Genomic DNA, 11,095 nt, shown 5'->3' with positions numbered 1-11,095 from the left:
GTGATGAGACATCACGGGTGAACTGGCTTCGGTTGCTTTCCTGCTTAATTCAGGAGCTTGCCAAAGTGCCTATGAGTGAAACCCTGCCTAGATCTGCCCAAACCAAAAGTTCTGGAAGGATATTGGTGTATTCCTGAGAAAAACCACTCGCCTCCCCATCCCCCACACAAATCAGAGCAACTAGTAAGTATATAGTCTGTAAGATACTTAAGAAAATAAGTCACCGCCTTCTTAAAGTCACAGACTTTATTCCTACAACCACAGAGCCTGAGCATGACTATGGCAAGAAAAGAAGAGTTTCATCTGAGAGTGTCTCTTATGGGCATGATTGTTCATGGAAGGGTGGGAACAGAGGACAAGGAAGATAAGCTCTTCTGGCCTTGGAACAAAACATTTACTCCAGCAAAGAAGCAGGTAATCTGAAAACCCTCTAGAAATAACCTGTCTGTATATCCCCTGAAGCAAGTGGGCAGACAAGCACTGCCATCTGGCACAAAAGGGAATTCAGATCCAGAAAAGCAGCAGCAAAGTATTCAAAAAAATAATAATCAGTTGTTTTGAGACTCACAAACAGGAGTTTCTAAGGGCAAATGTATACCCAAGATAAATACTGGTGCTTCCTGAGAGAGCTGACATAGATTACAAAGCTGCCTCCCTGTTTCAGTCAACCTTCACTTGCCCTCTGCATACTTAATTTGGGTAAGGGATGTGGCCTTCAAGTTCCTGTTCTGGGCTCCAAGGGCTCCTATAGTCTAGGGGCACAGCAACCTGAGGCTAACCTGTGCCACATCTCATCTATCTGGCAGCCACAGGAAGTCGCCTCCACCCAAGAGCAAAGCTGGTCCTCGGTCCCAGACAGCTGGTCAAGGGTGGCATGGGTCAGCACTGGCCCTCAGCACTCCTGGATAGGGGCAGGGAGAGTGGACAAAACTTTGGAAAGCCAAGCAGGGGAAGCCTGGGTAAAGGGTAAGGTCTTGTTTACTGGATGGTCAGGCAGCGATGGTTGAAGAGCTGGCAGATGACAGTTGGGTCAGCCACAGTAGATGTGTCCCCCAGGTCGTGGTCATTCTGAGCAATCTTCCGAAGCACCCGCCTCATGATTTTCCCTGGGGGACCACAGCCTTCTGGTTACCTGGTAATAACACTGACCCACTCCAGCCCTGCCAAAAAGGCTTCCATCCACACACACTACACCACCAGTAGGCCTTGCCCAATCCCAAACCCAATCCCTTGAGGCCTCTGAGAACATACCTGAGCGGGTTTTAGGCAAGCCAGGTGCATTCTGGATATAATCCGGAGTGGCAATGGGGCCAATCTTTTCTCTAACTGTAACCAACAAATCATTAAGCATTTCTTCAGTACCCTTAACCAGGCTCCCAAAAACCAAGGTAGAGATGGCTTTGTTTCCCATCTATTTCCCTTTCAAGTCCCTGACCACAGAGTCATTCTTAGAGTCACTGCCTGTCTTTCTCTCTTTTTAACACATTGTCTTTTACTATCTCATTTTATCTTCATCTATTTTCATGGAACTCAAACTCTTAAGTATCAGCCTGCTAGAGTTTAAATCCCACTTTACTACCAGTGTGGCCTTGGGCAAGGGATTTAACTTCTCTGAACCTTAATTTCTTCATCTTTAGGATGAGAGTAACAATAGGATCTATTTCACAGCATGATTATAGGGATTAAATGAATTAATGCATTTAAAGCACTTAGCCCAGTGGTGGCACAGAGAATTCTATAAATGTCAGCCATTAGTATCCTAGTAGAGAGACTAGTGGAGACTGAGTGGCAAGAGGACATTAAGCCCCTATGGTCCCCTGGGATCTGTTTGTAGTTTGCAGCTTGCTCTTGCTTCTCCCCAACAACTTGCTGTGGTAACTGGGCCATGAGGACAGACCCTATAGTCCCTGCTTAAGGAGGCTCCTCACTCTGCTTCTTGAGCTCCTCGGTGAGGGTGGGGCTGAAGGTGTAGCCATCGCACAGGGTGACAAAGCAGTAGAGGCATTCGCCCTTCACAGGATGAGGGTGGCCGACCACAGCTGCCTCTGCAATAGCCTCATGTTCCACAAGTGCTGATTCCACCTCTGCTGTGCTCAGCAGATGTCCTTATCAAGGGAAAGGAAGCGCCATCAGAGAGAGCCCAACTTCTACCCCAGCCCCTGTTCCATCTAAGCCTATAGGGCAGTCCTAGGCTGGTCAAGTGGGGAAGCCCCTTCATTTATGCCTCACACGACCTGCTTCAGTTGTCCCACCCTCCCCGTTCGCCTCCTCTAGGCACATTCCAGTGTTTTATCACTCTTCTTCCAAAACCTGTACCCAGAACCTAATGCCACACTCCAAGCTTGGTTTGGCCAGACGACATCCTGGCTGTCTTGGAAGGCTTTGGCTGGGACTTTGCTGAGAGAGGATGCTGATAAGAAGGGAAAATGGTCCCTGGCCCTCACCCGATACATTCAGCATGTCATCAATCCTGCCAGTGATCCAGTAATAGCCATCCTGGTCCCGCCGGCAGCCTGGAAAGAGAAGAAATGCACAATATAATAAATATCCCACAGTAGGATATATGATCCACGTTACCAAACTGCTACACCCACTAATAGCCCCCTAATAAGTCTTCCTGCTTCTACACTTGCCCCCGTAGTAGCCAGGCTCCAAGATAGCTATGCTGATTTCCACTTTCTGATATGCAGACTCCTGTGTAGTTCTCTTTCTCATTGTACTAGGGTTAGTCTGTGTGATCAACAGAATTTGGCAGAAGTGACGGTATGTCATTTCTGAGATTACACTATAGAAAAGATACCATGGTTATTCTCTCAGATGATTTGCTCTGGGGGAAGTCAGCTGCCATATGTCATGAGGAGCCCTATGAAAAGGCCCACGTGGTGAAGAATTGAGGTGTCCTGCCAACAGCCACACGAGTGAGCTTGAAGTATGGCCTCCAGGCTCAGTCAAACCTTCAAATGACTGCAGCCCCAACCAGCAGCTTCAATGAAGCCCATGAGAGACTCTAAATGAGAACTACTGGCAAAGCCACTCACAAAGTCCTGATCCTCAGGAATTTTAATTTGTTGTTTTAAGCTGCCAAGTTTGGGGGTAATTTTTTCCATTGGTAATAGATAACTAATATACTCACCTAAAGTCTATTCTCCGTAAATCGAAGTTATTTTCCAAACAATAAATTTGTTCTTATCACTTCTCTGCTTACAGGCCCAAAAGGTCTCCCCCACTGTACACTGGATAAAATCCAAAGTCCTTATCATGGCCCACAAGGCCCCACATTATCTACCTCTCCAACTTCACGTAACATTCTTCCCTTTGTTCACTACATGTCAGCCACACAGGCTTCAGTCTGTTCCTCAGATATTTCAAGCTGGTGTCTCTGTACAGAATACTCACTCTTACTCCAGATTTTCCCATGCCTCCCCTCCTCACCCTGGAGGGCTCTGGTCAAATATCACTTCCAAAAAGCCGCCTCTCACCATCCCACGTATGGTGGCCATTCCTGCAGACATTCTTTATACTGTTACCCTGTGTATTTTTCTTAATAGCATTTGTCACTAAGGTAAGCTTATTTACTCATTTGCTGAATCTATTGTCTGTCTCCCCTACCAGAATATAAGCCCCATGCTTACCTTATTCATGGCACTATCCCTTGAGTTTAGATCTGTGCCAGACATAGTAGGTGCTCAATAAATAGCTGTGGCTGAATGGACTGGTGGATAGAGTCATGGGCAAATATAGGTTCTAGACATCAGGATCCATATGACAGTAATTCACACTGCTACATGCCCATTTCTTTTAGCACAGGAACAATGGAAGCAAGAACCATCCTCATATATCAGGTGGTACCATGCTGAGACCCTCCATGCAACACTCATTCCTGTTCTTATAGTCTTCTTTAAATCTCTATCTGGATATTAGTCACTGACACATAGAATATGTTCCTCTGTTTTTCTTCACCCCTAACCAATTCTTCCTAAAAATGGAAAGGGAAAGTACATGTCGAGATGGGAGATATGGGAAGGGGAGATAGCCAGGGCTCACCATCTCCTGTCACATAGTAACCAGGGAACTTCTTAAAATAGGTCGCCTCAAAGCGTTCATGGTTCCCATAGACTGTGCGCATGATTCCAGGCCAGGGCTGCTTGAACACCTAGGGAGTGAGAGAGGCACAGTGGTCATATCTGCTACACTGTCAAACTGGAAGACAATCACAGTTTTGCCCAACCTGAGGATAAATGGCCTGAATGCCCTTCCTGAGAAGTAGGACAAAGTACAGGCTTTGGAGATAGACAATCCAGGCTAAGAATCCCAGCTCTGCCACTTACTAACTGTGTGACTTCAGGTTAGTAACTTTACCTTTCTAAGCTTCAGATACTCTTCTGTAAATCAGAGAAAATAATCTCAACCTCTCAAAGTTACTTGTGAGGACTGAATTAATGGTATGTGGAAGTTGTCTAGTACAATGTTCTGTTAGTGATAAGCATTTAGTAAATTTGAGTCTCCTCAGGAAACCAAGTCCAGTGTGATACAAATGAAAAAAATCAAATAAAAATGAATAAGTAATTATTGCCCCACTCAATAACATCCTGTGGCAGTAGATTGATGAGATGGATGAAATTCTAGGCTAAGAGTCAGAAAGCCTGGATTTAAGTCCTTATTACTAACTTGCTCCTAGTAAAAGTAAAGTGGGATGGAGGGCGGGGGCTGTACTTCCTACAAGTACTAGTACAAAAATCATAACAGCTAACATTTGTTAAACACTGTTAGGTTCTGCCTTCACACGGATTATCTAATTTAATTGATCCAGCAACTTGAGATACAGGTACTATATAACCCTGTTTTACAAATGAAACTTAGGTTCAACGGGGTTAGGCAACCTATCTGAGGTCACAGAAGAGGAGGAGCTAGGATTTAAATCCAAGCAGGCTGACTCTGGAGCCTATATGATTTTCTACTATGTTATGAAGACTCCTTTCACACTAGAATGTTTGTCAAAGGAAGAGTTAGCACTAAGTCTTCTGGACCCAAAAAGGCATCATCAGGAATCTTTGAGCAGAGCCCTTAAGAGCCAAAGTGGGCCAAAAGGCAGACAAGCAGGCAAAGTATCCAGAAGGATTTCCTCCAGGGTTTCACAGAGGATAAACCCTCAACCATGGAGCTTTAGCCATAAGCACCTACCAGTGGAAATAAGGTTCTAAACTCTGAAGCAAAGTACAGCATCCCTTGTTGTACTCTTTCCTCCCAACTCCTCAAAGACATCCAAGGGTCAGAGCCTCACCAGGTAACCTTCAGCTTCACCTTCCAACTCTTCCCCAGACTCATTCAAAATTGCAGGAGCTACACCAAAGAATGGAAAGGTCTAGAAGCAAACAGGAAACAGGACTTAAGGAGAAGAATGAGGCAACTGTGACTCAATTCTACCTCTCTTAAGGACCCCCAGAGCCCCAGGTTCTTCACACATATATTAGTCTAGTCCCCCACCCTCCACCTAGGCCCAGAGACTCTACTCCTGCCTAGCATAGGATCAGCCAAAGGAGCTTCACTCACAGCAGAACCAGGTTTCATTGGTGTGGCACCAGGGAGGGGAGTCAGCATATGGCCACCCTGTAGAAGTCAGAGATTGGGGGTTTGAGTCAGTCTTCCCACACTGTCCCTGAGCCCCAGCCTTCTGAATCCTTTACTCACTGTCTCTGTCTGCCAGAAGGTGTCCACGATGGAACAGCGCTGAGCACCCACCACTCGGTGGTACCACAGCCAGGCCTCAGGGTTAATGGGTTCACCCACTGTGCCTAGCACCTGTAAGGATGCCCGGCTATGCCTTGGGCAGGGGAGTGGGGAGGAAGAAAGGCTCTGAGGACACTGAGAACCAGGAAGACATGCCCAGGCTCTTCTGCCCCCTCCCCTATTCTACGCCAAGGAGTTGGAACAATGGAATGGAAAAGTCTGTACACAAAGGCCAGCACCTAGCTCTGAAGGACACCCATAGGGCAGCAACTGGGAGGGGGTCTCACCTGGTAACAGGCTCATCTCCAAACTTCATAAGCAGGCGGATAGCTGTGGGTGCTGTGTAGAACTTGGTCACCTTGTACTTGTCCACGATGTTCCATAGGCGGCTCACATCCGGGTATGTGGGAATCCCCTCAAACTGACCCCAGTGAAGGCTAATCATTCCCAGTCCTTCCCAACAGTCCTTCAATTCCCTTACCATACCCTCAGGCTCAGTATTTTGCCCTTTTGGACATAGCCATGTCTTCATTCCCTTACAGATAAGCCAAGAGACCTTCTTCCTCAGTATATACAACCCCCTCAGAACTCCTCTTTCCCCAGGGAACAGGTCATTGTGTAAGCCCCCTGTCTCTAGATCAAGTGGCCTTGGAAGACTGTCACCTAGGATCATCTTGTCCACCCCTAACTAGGCCAAGTAGCCATGAGTCCCAGCTCCCTTCTCACCAAAACACTGGTGGCACCATTGGCCAGTGGCCCATAGGTGACGTAGGAATGGCCGGTAATCCAGCCAATGTCTGCTGTGCACCAGAATACATCCTCCGCGTGGAAGTCAAACACGTACTTGAAGGTCGTAGCCACATAGAGCATGTAGCCCCCAACAGTGTGTACCACACCCTGGAGGAAGAATTTAACCTTGTGGGCCTTGGGCTCATTTCCACAGACCAACAAATGTATGCTGGGTAGAGCTAGAAGAAGATCCTCCTGAGATTCTGGCCCTGCCAGCACCCCTTTCATATAGTATACATCTCTATTCTAACCCATTTTCTCCATGTTCCCATCTCACACACCATATACATGCAGAGTCAGTCATCATTCATATCCACACCCTAAGATGGGCTACTTGAATCACTCTTATACACATGAACACTTCTAGAGCATTCACATCTAAGAGTGTCTTTGTTGTATATTTATGCACACATAGTCAATTACACATTGACAGAGTGAGAGTGAGAAAAAAAATAATCTTCTTTGCTTAGTCTACCAATACCCCATCCCTTGGAAAGAGAGGCAAAAAATATGCTTCGAAAGCCTCACTGAGAGATACTCAAACATACAGAGAGTAAGAATTTAGGGATGATGTGAGTGGAAGATAGGGTGATATATCTTTTAATACAGGAGTCAGAGTTTTGTTTCTGGCCCCCACACTGTGCCCTGGGAAGAATGAGATGTTAGTAGTGTGGCTTGTGAAAGGAACTGAACTCTAAGAGCTTCTAGCCTAGGGCCCCAAGAAGGGTCCTAGCCTACCCCTGGCCTTGAGTTCACAGTGCAGCTCTCCTTCAATCAAACCACGTGGGCATGGGCAAGAACACCGAAGTTAGACATATGAACTGATCCTTTTTTCCTTTTCTGGGGTGTGAAAGCCCCCACCTGAATTGTCTCACCCTGGAGCCTCACAATCTAGTGGCTGAGGATTTATGTCTTAATTTGATTTAGAAAAGGTAATGTGACAGTTCTGAAACTCAGGATTATTAAGTAAAAGTCATATCATCATATGCTTTTTCAGAAATTCACTTCTTAGGGTTAAGAACACAGTATACACACACACACACTTGCCTTGGGTTTCCCTGTGGAGCCACTGGTGTACAGGATGAAGAGTGGGTCCTCTGCATCACACCACTCAGGCTCACACTCATCCTCTGCCTCTTGCATGAGTTCATGCCACCACAAATCAACTCCTTGATTCCAGGAGATCTGCAGGGTTAAGAAGACAGGAATGGGCAGGAAAGAACTGTGAACAGCTCAAGAGAGGAACAGAGACACACCTACCTGACACCTGGGGTTGGGGGAAGTGCTGTCAGGTAGAGTTGCTGGGAGGAGGGAGGGAAATGTGAGGGTGGAATGTGACAGAGAACAGGAGCAGAACAGCAGGCTTCTTGGGTTAGCTTCAGAACAGCTAACACCCTGCTCCAGAGCATCCCTTACATAGTGTCAGTATGAGGATGGCACCTTGGTTGGTCCCTTATCATTCTTCAGTTCTTAGCTTAAATGTCACCTTTGTAGAGGGCTTCTTTCCCTGAACAATATCTGGTAGATTCCCAACCCCACCCTCCCCCCTGCTATTATTCTTGATCACTGTACCATATTTCCTTCCCATACAGCACATATTTCCAGTTATTTAGTTGTTTGCTTCACTACTGTCTCCTCAACTAGATAGTGACCTCTATGAGTGCAGTGCATGCTGTCTTTTTCTTTTCTTTTCTTTTCTTTTTTTTTTTTTTTATCCCCAACACCTAGCAAAATGCCTGGCACTTAATACACACCCTGTAAATTTTTGTTGGATGAATGAATACACACACACAGGCCTACATACAAACATATGTACTTAGGAAGCTAGTGGCTTATCAGCAGGGATGCGGACACCACCCAATTCAGAAATGCAAAATTAGTCAGAGCCTGCAGGTGAAGCGGGCGCCTGGCCCTGTTAGTATTGAAAATAGTCAACAGCTTTTAATCCAAGCACCTTTTCCTGAATGTCTAGACCTCATCCACATCTGCAGGTTCCTACCTGCAGCTCCACCCCCACTTTCACACTACTGGCAACCAATAGGTTTCCTATAGAGATATTTGCTTAAGGCTCCATTCAGCAGAAAACCTACTTTAAGTTGGTGGAAAAGGACCAATACGACTTCTTCTCCCAGTAGAAGGATGTCCTCCTATACTAGAGTATTTTTGATTACTACTTCTGGATCTGTCCTCCTGAAATTTTTCTAACCTCTCCTTGAAGTTATTTTACTTTCCTAGTTTTTTTTTAATAATAAATTTATTTTTTATTGGTGTTCAACTTGCCAACATACAGAATAACACCCAATGCTCATCCCGTCAAGTGCCCCCCTCAGTGCCCGTCACCCATTCACCCCCACCCCCCGCCCTCCTCCCCTTCCACCACCCCTAGTTCGTTTCCCAGAGTTAGGAGTCTTTATGTTACCTTCCTAGTTATATCACCTCTTTGAACAGCCAGTTTTCAGAGTCTACTCTGTGCTGAAGGAAGGTGGGATTCCCTGAACTTGTCCAAAAATTGCACTGGATCTCAGTCCCAGTTCGGCCACTTCCTAGCTATATATGACCGTGGGCAAGTCACTTTACCTCAAGTTGGTCCTTTTTAAAATGAGGATAGTCATTCTTTCCTTAATGGTCTCACAGGATTTGGGGAACATCAAAAGAAAAGGGATTAGATAGTAAATATCATAACTTGAATTGTCCTGTGGGGTGGGAAAGAATGATGTCAGGAGGATAGAAGTGAGTTCAGTTCCACTGAACTCCTCTGGGAAATAAATTCAAGGGTGTGAAAATAGGAACTGTTTTGGGTTTGCTTTAGCCATCACAAAACCCTTTCATATTCATTAGTTTCTTGTATGTTCAATGGCCCTGGCTGGCAGGTAGACATGATAATGTAAGAGAAACACCCTACTCCCTATTCCCATTATATGGCTATATGCTAAATTATTCTGTATATATTTGGTTGCAAAAAAAGAAATCCCAAAGTGTTAAACATATACCTTGATAAATTATAAAATGACTCCAATCACTCTCTTCTTTCTGTACTATCTACCCCTTAATTTAGAGAATTTGAAGTGTCTGTCACATAAACATTATTAAGAATGACAAACCCAGGGGATCCTGGGTGGCTAAGTCAGTTAAGGGTCAGACTCTTGGTTTTGGCTCAGATCATGATCTCATGGGTCATGGGATCAATATTGAGCCCCACGTCAGGCTCAGCATGGAGCCTGCTCCAAGATTCTCTCCCTTTGCTACTCTTCCTACTCACAGGCTCTCTCTTTCCCCGTCTCTCATTCTCAAATAAATAAAAAAATCTTAAAAAAAGAAAAGAAAAAAAGAATGACAAGTCCAGACCAAGGCACCATTAAAAAGAAGAAGAAAAAGAAAGAAGAGAAAGAGGTTGCCCAAGAGCTAAAAAATACTAAAACACACCTTTTTTTTTTAGCAGAATAGACATACGGATCTATACATACATTGACACATCAATACTTTTTTTCCTGCCAAATGATCTACTTGAGGGCCTTAATGTATTTAAAAAGAGTATCAATATTGCTTTGGGGAAATGGTCCTCAGTACTGATTTGAATTGTCATAGAAAAGGCACTAGGTACATATAAGGGCAAAGCATAGTTATGCTGTGGCAATAAGGGTATTCTCGTAATCTTAAAAAACTATTTCCCTTGTGGGTATGTGGGCGAGAAGGGCCAGTACCCCAGGTGTGGAACTGATAACTAGCACCAGGAAGCAGGTTGAGCTCAATTAATGGTGCAAACATTAGTTATGAATTGGGTGTGTGTCTATGAGGGCCCCACAGCTTTGAACCAGGAAGATTTAATTTACTGAAATAAGAATAGAGTTGGTCTTTGTCCTTGGAACAGGATATCCTCAGGGAGGGCAACTGCCAGGTGTGAGATCGGAATATGAGGAAGCCCATAGGTGACATGATTGAGGAGAGTACCTCCAAATTGTGCCAGGCCTTCCCTTGATGAATGCTTAAGGATGTTGGGATGAGGAGCTCTCCCAAGACTTCTGCAGTTTTGACTGCAATTATCAGACCAATAAACCTGGACTTTGTAAGCCTATTCCTACGGTCTTTGGGTTTTTTGGTAACTGATTATTTTCACCTCCAAGAAACAAAAATCCAGGAGCCTGTGGCTAAAGGTTTCTAGTATTAAGAACTATAGGAGTTTGGGACACCTGGGTGGCTCAGCATTTGAGTGTCTGCCTTCTGCTCAGGGCATGATCCTGGAGTTCCAGGATTGAGTCCCACATCGGGTTCCCCGTGTGGAGCCTGCTTCTCCCTCTCCCTGTGTCTCTGCCTCTGTGTGTGTGTGTGTGTCTCTCATAAATGATAAATAAAATCTTTAAAAAAAAGAATTATGGGAGTTTATTTCTTTTCTGGTTTCCCTTTTAGAAATGCCAGGCTGTTTGCTATGTTAAAAGAAATAAAAGCTAACATTAATAGGGTAGTTACTTTGTACCAAATACCTTATAGACAAAACCCTATCAGGTAGGTAGTTATTATCCTTTTTCTACAGATGGGGAAACTGAGGCAAGAGAACTTAAGTAGTTGGTCCAAGCTTCTACAG

The 11,095-nt window shown here is 45.0% G+C and overlaps 1 protein-coding gene across 3 annotated transcripts in view; it reads right to left on the bottom strand.

Moving 5' to 3' along the window:
- Positions 1-228: 228 nt before the first annotated feature.
- Positions 229-11,095, bottom strand: part of ACSS2 (acyl-CoA synthetase short chain family member 2) — a 44,343-nt gene continuing 33,476 nt past the window's right edge. For all 3 annotated transcript variants that reach the window (XM_077872867.1, XM_077872868.1, XM_077872869.1), the window contains 11 exons: positions 7,564-7,701; positions 6,454-6,624; positions 6,015-6,148; positions 5,689-5,821; positions 5,551-5,607; positions 5,282-5,362; positions 4,045-4,153; positions 2,445-2,513; positions 1,929-2,105; positions 1,252-1,326; positions 229-1,106 (listed from right to left, as the gene is read on the bottom strand). In XM_077872867.1, coding sequence (XP_077728993.1) covers positions 979-1,106; positions 1,252-1,326; positions 1,929-2,105; positions 2,445-2,513; positions 4,045-4,153; positions 5,282-5,362; positions 5,551-5,607; positions 5,689-5,821; positions 6,015-6,148; positions 6,454-6,624; positions 7,564-7,701 — 1,272 coding nt within the window. In that variant the 3' untranslated portion in view covers positions 229-978. The remainder of the gene's footprint in view (positions 1,107-1,251; positions 1,327-1,928; positions 2,106-2,444; positions 2,514-4,044; positions 4,154-5,281; positions 5,363-5,550; positions 5,608-5,688; positions 5,822-6,014; positions 6,149-6,453; positions 6,625-7,563; positions 7,702-11,095) is intronic.

The sequence above is a fragment of the Canis aureus genome, chromosome 26 (assembly GCF_053574225.1).
Source record: "Canis aureus isolate CA01 chromosome 26, VMU_Caureus_v.1.0, whole genome shotgun sequence".
NCBI lineage: Eukaryota > Metazoa > Chordata > Mammalia > Carnivora > Canidae > Canis > Canis aureus.
Note: the sequence above shows the minus strand (reverse complement) of the source record. Positions and strands in the feature narration are given on the sequence as shown.